General features: G+C 43.2%; 1 protein-coding gene across 1 annotated transcript; it reads right to left on the reverse strand.

Moving 5' to 3' along the window:
• Positions 1-866: 866 nt before the first annotated feature.
• Positions 867-15,357, reverse strand: GALR1 (galanin receptor 1). Its single transcript, XM_086609166.1, has 3 exons — positions 14,656-15,357; positions 8,327-8,392; positions 867-1,184 (listed from the first exon to the last, which is right to left on the reverse strand). The coding sequence occupies exons 1-3, from the start codon at positions 15,355-15,357 to the stop codon at positions 867-869; spliced, it is 1,086 nt and encodes a 361-aa protein (XP_086465292.1).
• Between the last annotated feature and the right edge of the window lie 3,475 nt (positions 15,358-18,832).

The raw sequence follows: 18,832 nt of genomic DNA on the forward strand, positions 1-18,832 counted from the left end.
CTACTAGAAAGAAAATTATCCCAGCTAAAACCAGGACAATATTGCACATTTAAAACTGTATCTCCATCTCAAAGGCTATAAAGTTAACAAAATATACACACACAGAGGCACATGCAACACGTGAAGAAAAGCTTCTCTCAGATAGACACAAATCTTCATTTTGGTACAACTACATACAGACCATGAACAAAACCTTACAGAGAGTACACAAAAGTTCTGTGTATACAGTAAGGCAGGCATATGAAGTGGAAAAAAAGTCCATCATTACTCAGCATGTTACATTAAAAAGACAGCTAAACAGATAAAATGAGCATTTCCTCTCTAAAGCAATTGCCTCAAGTTGTACACAGGTTATTTCAACTCCGAATCAGAGCCCATCTATACTTTAAAAAGAGAAAAGGCATTGTCGAAACAATCTGAGACAGAACAAAAGTTTTCCTCTCTGAAATCATAGTACTACGGTATTTATTTTCTGTAAGACGGAAAATTTAGCCACCTCTTCACTTTGATGGAGTAAGATGTCAGAAAGTTACTTGTTCATATCAACATTTCCTTCTTGTATATTTGAATGTTTACACACCATATGCTTAGTTAGTAAGAACACAGACATATCATCTCCAACATTTTTTTCTCAAGTATCTGGTAAAAGTCCAAGAGCTTCATTTGACAAAGCTATCTAAGACACAAAAGATCAGCCTGGTTTTCTTTCATACCAGTTTCACAAACTTTTGCTACAAACTCAACTTCAGTACATTAAATACCAATTAGCTTTATCAAGATAAACCCAGGATAAAGCTGATTGTGCTTTGTTTTCTAGGTGTTTAGTTCACATAAATGAAGAGCCAACATACAGGACTTTCCAAAGTTCACACGTGCGTACAGTTGGTAGACGGTGGTGTATCTATCCGACTTTTATTTTCCTTAGCGTCATCCAGAGGCGACTCATTACCTATCTGGCATTTGAAGACTTGTTTGTAGGCCTTCCTAAAATTTTCAGAGAGAAATGCGTATATAATCGGGTTCACAGAAGAATTGCTGTAAGCCAGGCAGTGTGCAGTCACTCTGAAGAGAAAGGAGGCTGGAGTCAGTGGGAAAACTCCAAATTCAACCCAGAGATGGATGACATGATGCGGCAGCCAGGAGATGCCAAAAACCACCACCACCACCAACACAGTCTGTGCTGTCTGAGACAGGGAAAGGAAAACACAGATGTCTGATGAGCACTTGAAGAATCAGCATTAAACCTGCTTCAAAACCATTATTAGAGAGGAAAAAAGGTATTCTGAGAGAGAACGCACTTTGAAATATTTATTACTGATTTTACTCTGTTACCTACATGGGCTTTCTCTTGCATAGTGAACTATTGCGAGGAGAACCTTAGCCTTGAAAACGCCACAGTAAAAGGCAAACGTATAACTTTGCTCGAAGGTAAAGAATGACGTTGCTGGTTTCCTATGCAAGAGCCTAGCCTTTTCTGAGGTGGGCATAAGCTTGATGTAAAATCAGGATAACATGGGTCTTTGAGAAATCTCATCCACATCTATGATCTATATTTTGCTAAAGTGCACAAGGATTTCTGACCAAAATTTCAAGAGAGATCTATTATACCTGAAGGCAGCTAGTGTAAGAGCTTAGAGCAGTCAGATGAACACTGTGCTCAAGTGTCCACAAAAGGAGCAGGGGCTTTTTTGAAGGTATCGCCTTCAAACATAACATTTCTACAGGGGGATTCATACAACATTCTGAGATACAACTAGGGCAAAAAAGAGAAAAGCAAGGAGCTTGAAATTTCTGGTGACTGCACATTGTCAAAGCCAATCAAAGCTCACCACCAAATGCTGAATTCAGAAAAACAGAACACAAGACATCCTCAGTGCTGCCTCCTGACTCCACTTTCGTTATTTATGAGAAGAAAGGCCGTCAGGTTCATTAGATCCATCCAGGCAGCTACAGAATAAGCCAGTATAGACCTTTCAGGTGCTGAAGATATCCTGCCAGGGCACAGTGGAGTTTGACTGTCAATGTTTCCTTTAGCTTTCACTTACTTCAGAAACAGCGGTTAGTGCTTTGCAGTCGCTCAACTAATTAATATCTAGTCCTCTAACAAGTACCTCTTTCAACTAAATCACTCTCCCAGTAAAAGCCTAATATTAATTCCAAAGCATATCATTTTACGGACTGTTATAATTACTATATTAACACTTTGCAACATAATCTTTCAGATCACTTAGGCTCTTCTTCATAGGCAAAACTGACCCAGTGGCCACAGAGTGATAAATACTGCAGCACAGAGAATATCTACTTTTTGCTAGTTTATTGAACTCATGAATTGATTAATGCTTGGTAATTATTCACACTGACCTACCTAATCACAATGTGGCTTAATTTACAGAAACTTAGAGAAAAAAGTTTGTTTTCTATGGCAACAGCCCAAAATAACTTACGACAGATACTGTTGTTGGTTAGCAAAATCTCACAACAGAAACCAAAGGACATTATGTCTGTAGTAAATATAATTTGTTTAGTCTCAAGGATTCATCTGTTTTCACAAGCCATTCCTCTACTTAGCCCTATGGAGTTTAAATCAGTTGCCACTAACAAACAGCCATACAAATATTTTCTCTTTCAGGACTCATCAGGAGAATATGTGCTAACAAGGAAGTATAAATCAAGAGCAGTTCATTCTCTGATCCCTTCAATGTGTTAATATTCCAGCTGAAAACAGATTCTTTGGATACCACACGCACAATTACTTCAAAAGAGACGTATTACTTCAGCTTTTTCAAAATTCTAAAAAAAAATTACACCAGGAAAATCACTGACTTTCCATAGACTGTATGGATGCACCTGAAAGCAGAGGCTGACCATGCATCTCTTGTGACTATTTTACTTAAGGTATTTCATATCTGCAGAATAAGTAATTTTGCATGAGGAACCTCACAACATCTCTTTAATCCCATTATTCCTTCAAAGCCTAACATCACTATGCCTTGCAATCAAGGTAACACTAAAGGGCAGCTCTCATTTACCTAATGAGAGCTTGCTTAGGGTTTCTCATTAGCAAATAAACCCACCTGAAAAACATTATATTAATATTGATGCTTTGTGGCCAAAAAGCACAAAAAATAGCGTTTAGGCACATATATATTTTTCATTAACTTTTTTCCACACCTATAGCAAATTAATTTTAAGATTCTACTACTGAAATTCTTATAAAGGTTTGAATAAAGCTAGAAATGTATACTTAAGTCTGAAATGCATTCTTGAAAAAACAGTAGAAGGAAAGGAAAGATACAGTAACCAGAAATAGACAGCACACTAGTGAAAACACAGTTGCTTTGAAAAAGATGAGTTAGGCCTTAGGATCAGAAACTTATTTTTTAAGGCAAAAAAAGTTTGGGGCTGCTTTTTTTTTGCCCTTGGTTTACTGAACCCTGATAGATCCAAGCAATCTTGGGTGTATCTGTAATGTTTTTCCTTGAAGTGATGAAAGCTAGTTCCTAGCCAGATCTGATTTTCACTTGCAATTTTCAAGAGTTACTGTTTGGAGGAAATACACAGATATTTCCTGTGGAATCATACACACAGTTACCGTTGGGGCCCGGCCTTGATGATTTAAGCCTGTGCTCTTTTCTGAAGTTGGAAAACACCGATAACGAGGATGAGAAAGAGAAGGGAGTGTGAACAGCTGGTGCAGGGAGTGTGAGAAGCTGACATGGGAGTATGGGAAGATGATATAGAGTGTGTGAGGAAATGATGTTTAGTTTAGCAGGTGAAAAATAGCTCCTTTTTAGGCATAGCCAATAGTAAAGTTAAAATAGGTGCGTGCACTATTGTTTGTAACCAATCACAGCTGGGTGAGGGGCGCGTGGACACATCGTGGCTAGAGTAATAATCTATAAAAGCTGTCTGTATAACAATAATAAAGGTCACTCTGTTATCACATCTACGGAGTCCGTGCATTCAACCGCCGCAAATGGCGCCCGAACAGGGACCTGATATTCAAGTCGACTGACGGGCTTTGGAATCGCGGTGTGAGAGCGATCGGCGGCGGTGCCTGGCTGAACGAAACGGCGGAGGAGGCGGCGGGGAGAGCCAAACGGTCCGGACCGAAATTAACAGCGGGGTACGAGAGCTGGAGTCTGGACCAGTGACACCTGAAGAATACAGGTGAGCAGCCAGGGACGATGGGGTCTTCCATATCGAGAGACACGAAGAATTAGGAACCAAAAGAAAGAAGAAATAAGAACCTAAAGACAGAAAAAATAAGCGACAACTGCCTCAACAGGAGGAGGTAAGCGACTGGGAACAATGGGAAGCACGGCTTTAACAGAACATAAGTTTGTACTTAAGGTGTTGGCAAAAGTACTAGAGAAACAGAATGGCACTATTAACAGTACTGACTTGATAAAGCTCCTGGTACTCCTGGTTTGGGTATCTGCCCATGTACCGGAGGCAAACTCTTCAAATATATACATGACAAGGACTTGGGACACTATAGGCGTTAAACTTTGGGATGCAGCCACCCGTGGGGATGCTGTCGTGCAGCGACAGCTGACAGCCTGGCGTGCTGTGTTCGAGGCCTTGAAGGGCGCGGAGGGAGAGAGCGAGGGCGAGGGGACATCGGTGTCCATCTCCAGCGGCCCCATCCCCGCCTCCCCCGCGGCCCCCCCGGCAGAGGAACTGTGTGGAGCTGCCGGCCTGGAAAAGCCATCATCGAATCCTTTTGATCCAGGGCCCCGAACGAAAGACAAGACTTATTGTTTTCCCCCCCTTCCAACGATGTCGGCACCCCCGCCAGCCGCGCCGCCCTCGGACCCCCCCGGCGCTGCCGCTCGTGCGCGGAGCCGCGGCTGGAGGGGACGGAGACGCGCGGCGGGCCCCGCTGCGCCGGTTCTTTTGCAGCTGATGGTCCCCCTCGGCGGGAGGGGTCGGCGGCGCTTACGGAGCGCGAGCGGCCGAAGCCGCGGCGACAGCAACAACAGCGACAACAAGGGGGACGGCCGGCACAGGGCGGCTGGGTCGTCGTACCCACTCCGCCCCCCCACCCGGCTGAGGCGAGACAGAGCTGGCCCCCCGCCGCTGCTGCACCCCCCCCAACCCCCCCACCCCGCAGGGCGCGCCTGGAGAGTGGACGCTTGGCCGCTGCCCGTGGCCCGGGTTTTATCGAAAGACAGCACATCGTAACTGGGATCGTCTCGATCGGCATTGCGGGAAATGAATTATGGCAAACTGATATTACTTATATTCAATCGTTTCTTTATTCTAAATATGTACATGTAACTGTTGATATGTTTTCTGCCTTTCTTGTTGCTACTGCTCACACTGGAGAAAACCATGGGAGTACCAAAGAAAATCGGGACAGACTATGGTCCGGTATAGTACCTTTTTACAGGATTGGGGAGTGACTCACATTATCGGTATCCCTCATTTGCCTACGGGACAAGCTGTTATTGAACAAACTCATTTAACGTTAAAACAAATGCTTGATAAACAAAAAAGGGGGAGTCTTCCGTATATTTCCCCACAAGAATCCTTAGACAAAGCTACATGTGTTTTAAATTTTCTTAATTTGTCTACTTCTAGGCAACTTACTACGGCTGTGTATCATAATTTTAAACCCAATGCCATTTTTGTACAAAAAACAACGGTATGTTATAAGAAACTGGGCTCAACTCATGGGATGGCCCTGTGCCTCTGCTTACATGGGGAGGAGGGTATGCTTGTGTTCTCTTTCCCACAGGTCCATACTGGGTACCAGCAAGAAACATAAAGCGATGACAGAGACGCAGAATGAGGAAAAGGGCTCAAAAGAATTGTAATAGAAGATTGCATGTTGATATGTAAACTGTTTTTATGTTTTCTTATTGTTTGGTATATTATGTGTGTGAAAGTTGCTTGTATATATGCTTTGTGTGTTTTTTCCGATCGGAAGGTGTATGGATTCCACCCGTAGCTACTGGAAAGAAAAGAATTGACTGGTACCGAATTAATGACAAAGAATTACAAACTGGACTTAGTTGTGAGTATGTAACTTTGAAAAGAGAAGCTAGGAGGATTGTTATTGAACAACATGTTGCGATTCGCAAAAGCCGCTGTTAGCCGGCAGAGCACATACTGGGCAGCCTTGTTGCACGCACTGGCCACGCGTGCGGCAACGCCGTGTCAGTGCCTTTGTCATAGACTCTGCTGAGGGTGTAAAGGGGATGGCTCAGAGCGGAGCTGAAGGGGGCTGCAGAGCACACTGTGTGGATAAACAGGGGACGCCCTGAAGGTGCTGTGCCTGCCTCCCTTCTCCGCGATGACCCTGCTGATTGACACCCTCCTGCTCAGCGGAATCTTGGGCATAGTCGAAATAGTAAGGCTCCCAGAAAGGGAAACATTATGCTAGTAACTGCTTCTGCAAGACTGTACCAAAACAAAATGCTAGTAACTGCTTCTGCAAGGCTGTACCAAAACAAAATGCTAGTAACTGCTTCTGCAGGGCTATAGTAGAGCTTGGCAGGGTATTCCTTCGCATATAAGGGGAGATCTATGTACTATAGGGACTTTAAGAATGTATTTACCTAACACCACCATGAACCTAAATCATAGACACATCCAGAATAGGCGAAGCACACATGCTTATGATAGCTAGTGTGATTCCAGAGCAGAATTTTGGGATCCAGCAAAAATCATTGCAGCTTCTATATTTGCACCAAGAGTTGGGGAATTACAGGTTGGTTAAAATCTTTAGCAAAAGTAGGCATTATAGTACTAGTAGTTCTTTTATGCATAGTAATAATCATCCCCTGCCTGTTGTCATGCTTCCAACGGATGGTACAAAGTAAGGTTCATCAAGTAATGGTCATAGAAAAACAAAAAAGGGGAATTGTGGAATCATACACACAGTTACCGTTGGGGCCCGGCCTTGATGATTTAAGCCTGTGCTCTTTTCTGAAGTTGGAAAACACCGATAACGAGGATGAGAAAGAGAAGGGAGTGTGAACAGCTGGTGCAGGGAGTGTGAGAAGCTGACATGGGAGTATGGGAAGATGATATAGAGTGTGTGAGGAAATGATGTTTAGTTTAGCAGGTGAAAAATAGCTCCTTTTTAGGCATAGCCAATAGTAAAGTTAAAATAGGTGCGTGCACTATTGTTTGTAACCAATCACAGCTGGGTGAGGGGCGCGTGGACACATCGTGGCTAGAGTAATAATCTATAAAAGCTGTCTGTATAACAATAATAAAGGTCACTCTGTTATCACATCTACGGAGTCCGTGCATTCAACCGCCGCAATTTCCAGTTTGAGAATAATTTAGATAAGAGTTGAGATGGCAATGTACAGAATGCCTTTGAAAACTACACCTTTGGCCTTGACGACATTAAGTGCAAAAGTGTGTATGTTAAGTATTTTATGGCATCAGGGCCATAATGCTTATAATTCTAGGAAATGAAATTTATTGACTAGGATTTTTTTTTAAAAATAGAGAATGCATAAGTCATAGATTATTTATCTCCTGTTGAGCCCATATATATCACATTTACGTTGCAGAGAGTCTGCATGCCCACATGGTAATAGCGATCAGCTCAAATGAAGAGCTCTTGCCTAAAGGGTTTTCCTAACTCCACATTCATAAACTGAGAAGTTAGTCAAATGATTGCTGTGGTCAAATCTGTTCAAAAATCAGAACCATATTATATTAACCGACAAATTCAATATATAAACACATTTTTAAAATGTTTTTCTAAATGCAAAGCTTTTATTCTACTTTTAAAACCTTTCACGATTCTACTTGTAAACAGTTATAACTTTAATCTTGAACATAAGAGAAAAAAGCGTTTTGTGGAAAATCAATAGAAGAATTGCAGAGTCACTAAAAGTGTCTTATTAAGCTCCTATCAGGAAGTGCAACAAACCTCGTTTCAAAGTCTCATCATATAATCTAGGAATTCTTCATAAAACATTAAAAAATTCAGCTAGTTAAAAAAATAAATAAAAAAAAACTTTTAAAAATATTTGTCAGTCAAGGAAAAATGCCTGTGAGGCAAAAAATCTCATGTAATATTAGAGACAGATTGTCTCTACATGTCTAAATTTCAGATGCTCTGAAGTTCAAAAGAAGGGGATCTCGGGTAACGGCTTGATGCACTGCGACGGAAAACTTGGAGCATAAAAGATTCCAATCCTGCTAAGTTGAGAGAGACACTGAATACATGATTAAATATTTCATTTCAGTTCCTTCTCTCCATTACATCTTTGGCAACAAGCAATATAATACCAAATTAGCTTAGCCATAAAACTAAAATGTAAACAAATAGATATTGGTAATGAAAGCAGTCTACCTTTTTCTTGGATGCTTCTGACTTCTTTGACATGTTTCTCAACTTTTTATGCAGGTGATTAAGAACCTGAAAAGATTAATTTGCATCTTGTATTTCACTATTTTCTAAAATTCAAACCCATATATTTTCAAGTATACTCTCCAGTACTGCATGAGTTGCTTACAAACATCACTGATCCAATTTACACGTTTCAAAAGTGCACAGTATAAAATCCAAAGGAATTGCATATCTGCATCTGTGTGAATCAACAAATAAGAAGCAGACCACAATTGAATAATTCTATAAAAATTTAGATGTATTACTTAGGAAATCTATCATGCACTTCGAATTAGCAATCATTCTTCCATAAAAATCTCAATGCTTGTTAATTTAAAATGACCTTTACTGCATGTAAAATAGAAAGTGTATGTTTTGAGTAAGAGCTTTTCTGAGTCACCTGCATAATTTGTTTTCTTCAGATGGATGTTTGGTTAATATAATCAGGATGTTGGCGCTATTTGATCTTTGAAAGAAGTCTAGGCTTTCAAAAATAATTTATACTAAAATATATCTAACATAAGGCATGACCTTTATCAACAATTTGATGATACTTGTCCTGTACCTTTCACAACTAATTTTTGAAAATATGTTTCAAAAAGGCTCACAATCCAAGAGCAGGGTCCACATTTTAACATAATGATTTACACGTAAGATTTTGGATAGTGGATGTACAAAGGTGGGTGCCCTACTTCCTCTGCAGCCATTATTAACTGGATCTAATATATTCATATGGCATGATTTGCAGGCATGAGGGGCAGGGAAGATGCTCTTCAGCTGAATATGTTTAACAAGTTGTAAACCATTCAGAATTTTTTTTTTTTTTTAAAAAAGGAGATGCTTAATTAAACTCAAGGGTTTAGTTAAAATATGGTAAGAGGAGTTTTTTAGAGAAACTGTCAGAGAGTAGAGCTCAGTTAGATGATGATGATGTTAGGTTGCCCTTTACATAGTTCTAAGATAAACTGAGAACAATTTAATAGGCAAGATCATCCAGAATTAATAGGCAAGATCATCCAGCATTAACAGGATTTCTTTTTAAGGAATTTAACACTTAACTTCCGGGTTTATAAAGACACTTCTTGAAGTGGGGAAAAGGGTATAAATTCAAATTCTCTTATATCATCTGGGGACGTTTTCTCTGTTTTCTTTGGGATGCATGGCTAACCACTACCAGTACAGACACCAGACAAGATGACCTACAGACTTGATCCCACTCTGGCATTTGAGTCCTAGAAACATACATAATGAATAAAAATAAATGAGATGGAATTCGTGAATAACTATAGCTCTCATCAGTGGATTCCACTTTTTAAGTATCTGCTCTTAGCTACCAGTGACCTACAAACAACAATAGAAATAAAAATTACTTGTAACCAGTTAACATTGGTTACATTTGTGCTTACCTGTGTGTTAACATGTTTGTGTGAAAGACTCAGCCCTGCATGCTCACCCTACTCTGAAACACTAGCCAGGTTGCTACTAAGGCTAACCTGAGCTCAGGAAAGGCAGCAGAAAAATTAATGGGTTTTCTCTGAGAATGTCTGGCTTTGACTTCAGCTCTTCTTCCTTCTCCAGGATTAAGCAAACCAGAAGGAAAGGACAGAAGAGCTCCTGAGGTCCAGCAGAAGACCAGGGAGACAATCATCTGGCTCACAAACTTTTTATTCACCTGCCGGCACCATATACGAGACAGCTGAATTGCTTAATCCGTGGGTGAAAAATGTGAAAACAAAAAAGAGCATGGGAGAAATGCATTGGAGCTCACTTCCCATCACTGCTGCTTCACCTATCATACCCCCCTTCACATAACTTACAATAATGGGCTGTTTCTACTGGACCTTTGAAAATCCCATCACCTGCCACTCAGAGACTGTACTGTAGTGGGATTTTCCTTCACAGCCCAAAACTAAAGTCAGATATAGTCTTCCCAGAAACCAGAACTGCAAAATCTTCTTTTAAAGTTACAAACATCTTTTTTCTTTTGTTCTGAAACTTTTAGCACAACATTTTGCATTGCATCTCTCTCCAGTCTAATGAAAGAGGCAGTACACAAAGCTGTTAAACTGGATATTTGGGGTGGAGGTGAGGTGTTGAAGATTTAGATTATAACCTTTCCATGAATCCTTCTCAGCTTCCCCTCCTTCAGATTATATAGGTATTTCATAAAATAAATCTCTATAGTGAAAAGATGCTGGCTCTACATGGTAGTGTACCAGATGGAATGCAAACCAGCAGCAGGAGAAACAGGCAGAATTTAATTACCTATCAACAGCAGTGGGACAGCACTCAGAGACCTACACAGAATGCCGTGGAGGGATATTAAAAGCGATGTTTATGCACAAACACTGCAAGGCAAATCAAAGACACCTCTCCTCACTGCCCTGTTCAAATTATCTCTTCTCTGGGCCAATGAATAATCAATTGTTCCTCTAACAGCCTCTGTCACTTCACCTGAATGAATAATAATTCTACATGTGCCTCTATTTTCTCTCAGGTTATTTCCCAAATGAAAGTCTTTCAAAAACCCCACTAATTAATTTACATGTGCATTTTTAACTCACAGTATGAATCAAACAATCATAGAACCATAGAATGGTTTGAGTTAGAAGGAACCTTAAAGATTCTGATCCCCCTGCCATGGCCAGGGACACCTTCCAGTAGATCAGGTTGCCCAAAGCCTCATCCAACCTAGCCTTGAACATTTCCACAGGGCAGCCACAACTTCTCTGGGCAACCTGTTCCAGTGCCTCACCACCCTCAGAGTGAAAAATTGCTTCCTTAGATCTAATCCAAATCTACCCTCTTTCGCTTTAAAGTCATTGCCCCTTGACCTATCACTACATGCCCTTGCAAAAAATCCCTCTTCAGCTTTCTTGTAGGCCCTTTTAGGTACTGGAAGGCTGCCATAAGATCTCCCTGGAGCCTTCTCTTCTCCAAGCTGACCAACCCCCAACTCTCTCAGCCTGTCTTCTCTCAGCCATGCTTCTTTGGATGCAGCCCAGGATACGTTGGCTTTCTGGGCTGCCAGCCCACATTGCCAGGTCATGTTGAGCTTATCAACCAGCACACCCAAGTCCTTCTCCTCAGGGCTGCTCTCAATCCATTCTCTGCCCAGCCTGTACTTATGGTTGAGATTGCCCCGATCCACGTGCAGGACCTTGTACTTGGCCTTTTTGAACTTCATGAGGTTCTCACAGGCCCACCTCTCCAGCCTGACCTCTCCAGCCTGACCCCTCCAGCGTGTCGACCACATCAAACAGCTTGGTGTCGTCAGCAAACTTGCTGAGGGTGCACTCAACCTCACTGTCCATGTCGTCGACAAAGATGCTAAACATCACTGGTCCCAATACCAACCCCTGAGGAACACCACTTGTCATTGGTCTCCACTTGCACATCGAGCTGTTGACTGGAACTCTTTGACAGGCTGACATGTCTCCTCCATTAGCAGAAGCTGTGTAAAACCTCCTCCCCCTATAGCTTGTCTGATGTTTAACAGCTGAGTGCAAACTGACTCCTTAAAGGAGAGAGAAGATGGAGACTCTGCACCTTCTTCATTGACTCATGTTTTCACAAAACTAGGGAAATATCATTCCTTCTGATATTTTCACTCCTTTATCAAATTTGATTGAAATTGACCCAAAGTTATATTCAGGAGAGAGGAAACAGCTGTACACACACGACAGAGAGCATCGTTTCTTCAATCTCTGCCTTAAGAGCAAATCACGTGAGATTTCCAGCTCCAATTTTGTGGGAGGACACTGTTTCCAAATGCCTTGCACTATTTCAGCGCCTCCGCAGGTTGTAACAATTTTGTTGACCACTGGGGAAAATACAAATCTCCCCTAACACAATTTAAGAGAGAGTGAGAGTGAGAAAGAACTCAGCTCCCCATTAGAGTGCCTAAAAAATGAGACTTTCAAACCAAAAGTTCACTGCAATTTGCTTAAAGGAGAAACAGAACTGCCTGAAAGGAGTCTGGAAAAGGCAATATATTCAAATGGAGAAATGAGTCTCTTTTGTCTTAATCTACTGTATCAGAAGATTGCATTATTTAGCTGATCCACAGTTCATGAAGTCCATAAGAAACGAATGCATTTATTTTTATAATACTTCTGAGGCTGTTACACAGCAGCGATCCTCTAACCCTGCGTGCACTCGGAAGCCAAAATACTTGGTGTACTACGTAGTGCTCTAGTGACATCAAGAAAAGCTCACAGTGACCGCTCTGCTGTGGTCACTTTTTTTTTTTAGATTTGAAAAATCTAAAACTTCAGCTCTGATTTTCAGCTCCTGTCATCCTTAATTTCTCCTCACTCCAGCCCACGTGCCAAAATTTCACAGTTGGAGGTTTGCCAGTGGCTCATAATGAGGGCAGGAATGAGCCTTGATGCTGCAGGGTACAAATACCTCGAGTAGCCTTGTACAAGTCATGGCATTTTTCAGCATCATTGACACTGACAGGAATACCACCTAGCCCTTACGTGTCTCCGAGAACTCATCCCTTCAGGCTGGGTCCTCCAGCCTGACACCATGGCAAGCAGGATCCTATATTCAGGCTCGAAACACATCACCAGGCAAGGGCGAGATCCTAGCCCTGGCAATAATTTAAGCACAAGATTTTAGTTGTAACTTTTTGAGTGGCCTTAATTTTATTAACTTGTTCTGGGCATATATTTCACGTAGAGTTTTGTTGTTTGGTTGTGGGTTTTTTTAAAACTACATATTCATACTAATATCGAGATATCTACTTTTGCAGTGGTGCTTTGTAATAACTTGGTGTATTATATTTACTATCCTTATATTTTGTTTAAGCTATGTCCTTTTTCCCCCCTTAACTGTGCAGGACTGTTATAATCTTTAAAGACTTTTTTTTTTTCAATCTTCAATCAGACTTTGAAGGCTGGTACTTTATGCTGAAACTGAAGATGCTTTGGCTTTGAAACATACAAGAATTCTTAATAGCTGAAAAGCTCCCTCTGCACACATTTAGCAAGTGTCCCTGAAATATATAATATTTTCTTAAAACTCTGATGATCTATGGCTACAGCAAGTTTCATCCCTCTCACAGCTCAGTCATATTCACCACTTCAGACGAAATGCCAGTGTATTCACCCAGGGAAAACAGAATTCAGTTTATGTACGAAAACATGTATTCCTTCTCCCTTTGCCAGGTCAGACTTGTTTCATTACAACTAGTAATTTAGAAATGTTGTCCTTCAAGTTCTGCATAACTTTCTACCTTTAATCTGCACATCACAACTAAGTTGACATAATACATGTAAAACTGAGTAGAACATATAATTTTATGTTCAAATCCAATACATTCATTATATCTGTTTAACTTGCCAATTAAAGAACTGACTTCTCAACATTTAAACAGTCTTTCTTTGCAAGAGCAGACCTATTGTCTCAAATGTAAACTGCTGCCTAAGGAGAAATCCTGCTACCAAAGGTTGCTGGTGTAGAAACAGGAGGATCTCTGCCTAACTCAGCAGGTAGCAGCTGGGCTCCAGATGCTGTCCAGCAGCAAGCGGTGGATCCTACACTGAAGGCTGCAATTAATATTAACAGAAAAACGTGACAGTTTGCCTGAGCAGAAAAGTCCTTAAATATCCTTGTTCAGGCACCTTTACTTACTGCTTTTGTCTCCCTGGGTCCTCATGCACAGCTCCCTAGCATCACCTGCCCTTGCTAAAGTCAGAGGTAAATATCTCCTGTTCCACTTCAACTGGGGCAAGACAGGGCTCACAGGGATCAGGCAGAGTGATGCATCTTTTGCTCTTAACATGTTAACTGGATCAGACCAAATGGGTGGATTTGTGTCATTTTTTTAAGTGCGCTGCATTTTAAAGAATCACAATGCTTCACCTGAAGCCTGAACAACTTGTTGCTTTGTTGTACTTTGAATTAAACTCCTCATACAGCACTGCAAGAAAATAGGAGAGTTGTGTTGACTGAGAAAGCAGCAGAGCACTGGGGCTTCTTAGCACTTTTCAACAAGAAAATCTGGCAGAGGGACCCCAGCAATTACCAGAATGACCCCTCCCTCCCTGCCCCATGCAATCCCTGTCTTGACCTGTCTGTGCGACACGCAGCCCCCCTCTAGTCATCCCTCAGCTATAAAACTTGGCCCTCTGGGCCACAAACACACCCTTCCCTCATTGCCTCCCAACAGTGCCATGTCCCTCCACATGCCTAGAGATGGCCCCACAGCTCATGGACACCCACAATCGTTGTTGTCACCCCCCATCCCTTTTACATACCCTTCACCACTACCCGCTTTGCCTCACCTTGGCATAGCAGAAGGAGATGAGCAGCAGCGGGAGCAGATACCCAAAGACAAATGTGCAAACCACGTAGACCTTCTTGTGGCGTGGGTTGGGCCAGTGCTCCCAGCAAAAGGTCTCATTGCTGGCCTCGCGGTGGAAGAGGCGCTGGTGGTGAGCCACAGGCGAGGCCATGGCGAAGGAGAGCGCCCAGATGAGCCCCACACCCAGCAGTGCGTTGCGGGAAACGCGCAAGGCCGAGGAGCGTCGGGAGTGCACGATGGCCACGTAGCGGTCCACGGACATGGCCGAGAGCGTGAAAATGCTCACCAGCATGGAGACAGTGAAGAAATAGTGGGTGAACTTGCAGATGAAGGCACCCAGTACCCAGGTGGGGAGCACGTAGACTGTGGACTGGAAGGGTATGCAGAAGAGCAGGTAGGCCAGGTCAGCGATGCTCAGGTTGAGGATGAAGATGTTGGTGGTGCTGCGGCGCTTGCCTGGCTTGCTCCTCGCCAGCACCGTGATCACCAGCGAGTTGCCCAGCACCCCCAGGGTAAAGATCAAGCCGAAGACGATCAAGGTGATGAAGTTCTCGATGCCGATGCCGAAGAGGGGCTTCCCCTCCGCCTCCGGCAGCCCGGAGAGGTTGAACTCCCCACGGGACGCCTCTGCCCCAGCTCGGGACCGGTTGAGGGGCGCCGCCGCGAGCTCTCCCGCCTCCATCCTCCCCCTTGCCCGCCGGCCAAAGTTTCCGCGGGCGGAAAGCGGAGCCGCCGCTCCCCGCTACCGCAGACCGCGGCGAGCCAGGGGCGGCCGCCCCCCGCCAGCGCCGGGCGGCGGCGAAGAGGGAGGGAGGGAGGGAGGGAAGGAGAGACAGGAGGAGGGTGCCGCCGCGCAGGGTGCCCCTCCGCTCGCAGGGGCGCAGCCTGCGCCGCCGGCCGCGGAGCCGACGCGGCAGCGGCCCCGTCCGCCCCCCGGCGGGCAGCGCGCTCCGCCCGCCTGGCCGCGGGGTCCGGCGCTCCCGCCTCCGCCGGGGGAGGCGCCCCGGCCGCGCCCGCGCAGCCCCTCGCCGCGTCCGAGCCCACCCCGCGGAGCGGCGGAGCCTCCGCGCCTCCCCGCGCCGGCTGCTCCGGGAGACTGAGCTCTCCGGAGATGTCGCCTTGCGGAAAGGAGAGATGGGGGATTATTTTTTTCTCCGCGGCGTAGCTTGCAATTGCCTTCGCAGAGCTGCCCGGCGGGGCCCCTGGGCGGCAGCCGAAGAGTGGGGCGGTCCGCGGGCAGGATGCGGAGCCGGCCGCTGTCCCGGTCCCTACCTCGGAAAACTTCTTTGTGCTTTTTGCCTTCGCTCCTAGGGAGGCTCAGAAGTGGCGTCTTCCAGGACGGCTGGGCAGGTCCCGCGTGGCTGAAAAGAGCTGTCTTGGAAAGACAGAAATAATTAAGCGCCTGCGTAAACTCACCTCAACAGGTAGCCGGCACAGTGAGAGTTAGTCGGGAATAAACACAGCCTATGCTCACTGTTTTTACGTCGTTCACAGGTTTTCATTAATCATTCCGTAATACGCAGTAGCTCACAGGACAACAGGTGGCAGACGTTGTTGCTCCTTCCAAAAAAAAAAAAAAAAAAAAAAAAGAAAAGGAAAAGTCCAGCCGCTTTTCAGGCTCCAATCACGGAAGCGGGTTTCAAACCTCGGCCGCCTCGGAGCCAGGCAGCCGCAGGGCAATTCCCAGCAGTGCCCAAACCAGAACTTCTGAAAAGCTTTTCAGAACCGGACGAAATAGAAAACTTCTTCCAGAATACGGGTGATAGTCCCTGTAAACATTCAGGCACGCACATACACCTTGTGAGCGAAGCAGATTCGCCTGAGGGTTCTTAAACCATAAGTTTTCAAATGGCCGGTCAGTGAGCTACAGCTGCTTGTGTTGCGTTTTCTCTCTCTTCTGTAGCGATCTCGGCTGCTGATTGTTAAACCTCCTCCGCGGTGCAGAGAGTACGGTGAAGGTACCGGCTGGGAGAGTTCCGGCTTTTGCCAAGAGCGTCCCTGTTACTCCAGGGTTACTTTGCAGCAGTTTTCCTGCGGGAGCAGTGAGGGCAAACGGAACCGTTCAGATGTGCAGCTGTTGAAGGCAATGAGCTTTCGCAGGCTTGTTTTGCAGTTCGACGAATTTTTTTCTACCATTGCTTCCATTGCAGCTGCGAGTCAACTGACTGCAGAGCTATCGACTTGTGCAGATCTAGATTTTAATTAAACTTATGTATGGTCTGGTCCATTATGTCCAAAGGAACACATAATGGGAGAGCACAATTCAGTTTCTATAGATCTGAGGAACTTTTATTTGGATTGAACTGTTTTCTATGGCCGTTGTAACTCAATTGAGAAGTTACAAATGCATTAAGCAAAAATAAACTAGTAAAGATTCCTGAAAGACTTGTGGGTTGGTTTTTTTTTTTTTTTCTTATGGGCATACCTTATCATTTTGCTGGCGTGTTTGATGACCATGCAAACCTACTAGTCTCTACTTCTGTAAAGGATTTGAGAATGGGCATTGATAAACATTTCTAGGGTCCATAAGATCTTGCTGACTTTTTGGAAGTGCTCTGAGTATATAGCGAAAATGAATAGAGGCCTCTATAGATTTCCTTAGTGTTGCTGATGCCTGTGTTTGCCGCTATGAATTCCTTTGTACGGTGAGATACAAGAAATATTTTTGAATTCCACTGATGTTTTGCTTTCGAATCGTATCTTCTCATCAGACATGACTCTTTTCTAGGATGTCAGGAGCGCAACCCCAGCCTTGCTGAAGCCAATGCCAGCGTTGCACTGATCACAACTCTTCATCCAAAATGCTGCATTAGTCCTCGTCGCTCACGCTTCTGTTTCCTTAAGAAATATTATCTTTTGAACAGATTAGCCTGAAAGGTGACCAAAGAATATCAGAATGTTTTACAGACAAGTCAGCAGGAAAAGTGGGTACAGAAACAAAATCACAGAGATTTTGTCAGCAGGAAAAGTGGGTACAGAAACAAAATCACAACAATCTTTAAGAGAAAGCAACCTGGAAATCACATTAGTGATCTGGATGGGAGCGTTGACTCTGGTAGTCTCCTTAGACGATTAATTGACAGTTTTGCAGTTCAAGCTCTGCTTTCTGTTATGCATGTATTGTGAAGTATATAGCTCCTACAAGACTGCCTCTGAGCAGTAGGGAAAAAAAAAAACACCCAAAACACCAAAACAAACAAACCAGAGAACACAACTATATTGTAGCTTTTCTGTCATAGGAGAAGCAGCTGTCAAACTGACAGGCTTCAGCTTTTACATCAGTGAAGGAAAGTTCCCACATTACAGCACTCGTGATTCCTCTTAAGATTGTTGTAAACAAACAGGTGTCGACATTTTAATCCACTGTTCTTGTTACATAGACTGAGTAAAATTTTCATGCCAGAGAAAGTTCCAATGGAAAAGTTGTTGTGTATTCAGTACAAATAATTATATAATTAAATACACTAATTAATTGAAAAAGTAAGGAAAAAAAATCAGTGAAAAATTTACATGACACTTTAGGAAAATAAATTTCATGTTTTTGCAAAAGAGATCTCTTACGCCTGTGCCCCACGCATTTCCTTGAATCTAGTTTCATTGAATCTAGTCCTGAAGACCTTTTGACGTGGAAAGATCTACTTTTGTCAGAAATAGAACAGCCTGTGAACTTTGGAAAGAGCAGAACTAGACGTGTTGGGCAGACAACAGGAAATCAAATACCATTTTCTTTAGTTGGTGACCAAAATCCACAGTTGCCTTTCTCAGGTGTTATTACTCACTTCCAACAAAGTAGTTTGGCCCTATGATTTTCCATAACAATTAATGGGAAAAATAGCAGACAAAATCTATAAAGTAGCTGGGAACCTAAGTACCCTGTTAAGTCTAGACCTACATACTTATTCCTCAATGGTTTAACTAAGAAGATCTTACTGAGAAAAAAACATCACAAGAATGTCCTTCCTTTTGCTCACTTCCGATGTTTGATTTGGGTAACTTATTTTTTATATGGTCGCAATAATAAAAATATTTGACTTACGCTGGTAATTTTTTATTTCAGAGAGAACTCATTAACAATCCAACAAATTCATCTAAAATATTTATTGCTACTAAAGTCTTTGCTACTATGTAATGTATATTAGTAAAGCATACAATCAAAA

This window comes from Tauraco erythrolophus, chromosome 3 (genome assembly GCF_009769465.1).
Source record: "Tauraco erythrolophus isolate bTauEry1 chromosome 3, bTauEry1.pri, whole genome shotgun sequence".
In the NCBI taxonomy this organism is placed as follows: domain Eukaryota; kingdom Metazoa; phylum Chordata; class Aves; order Musophagiformes; family Musophagidae; genus Tauraco; species Tauraco erythrolophus.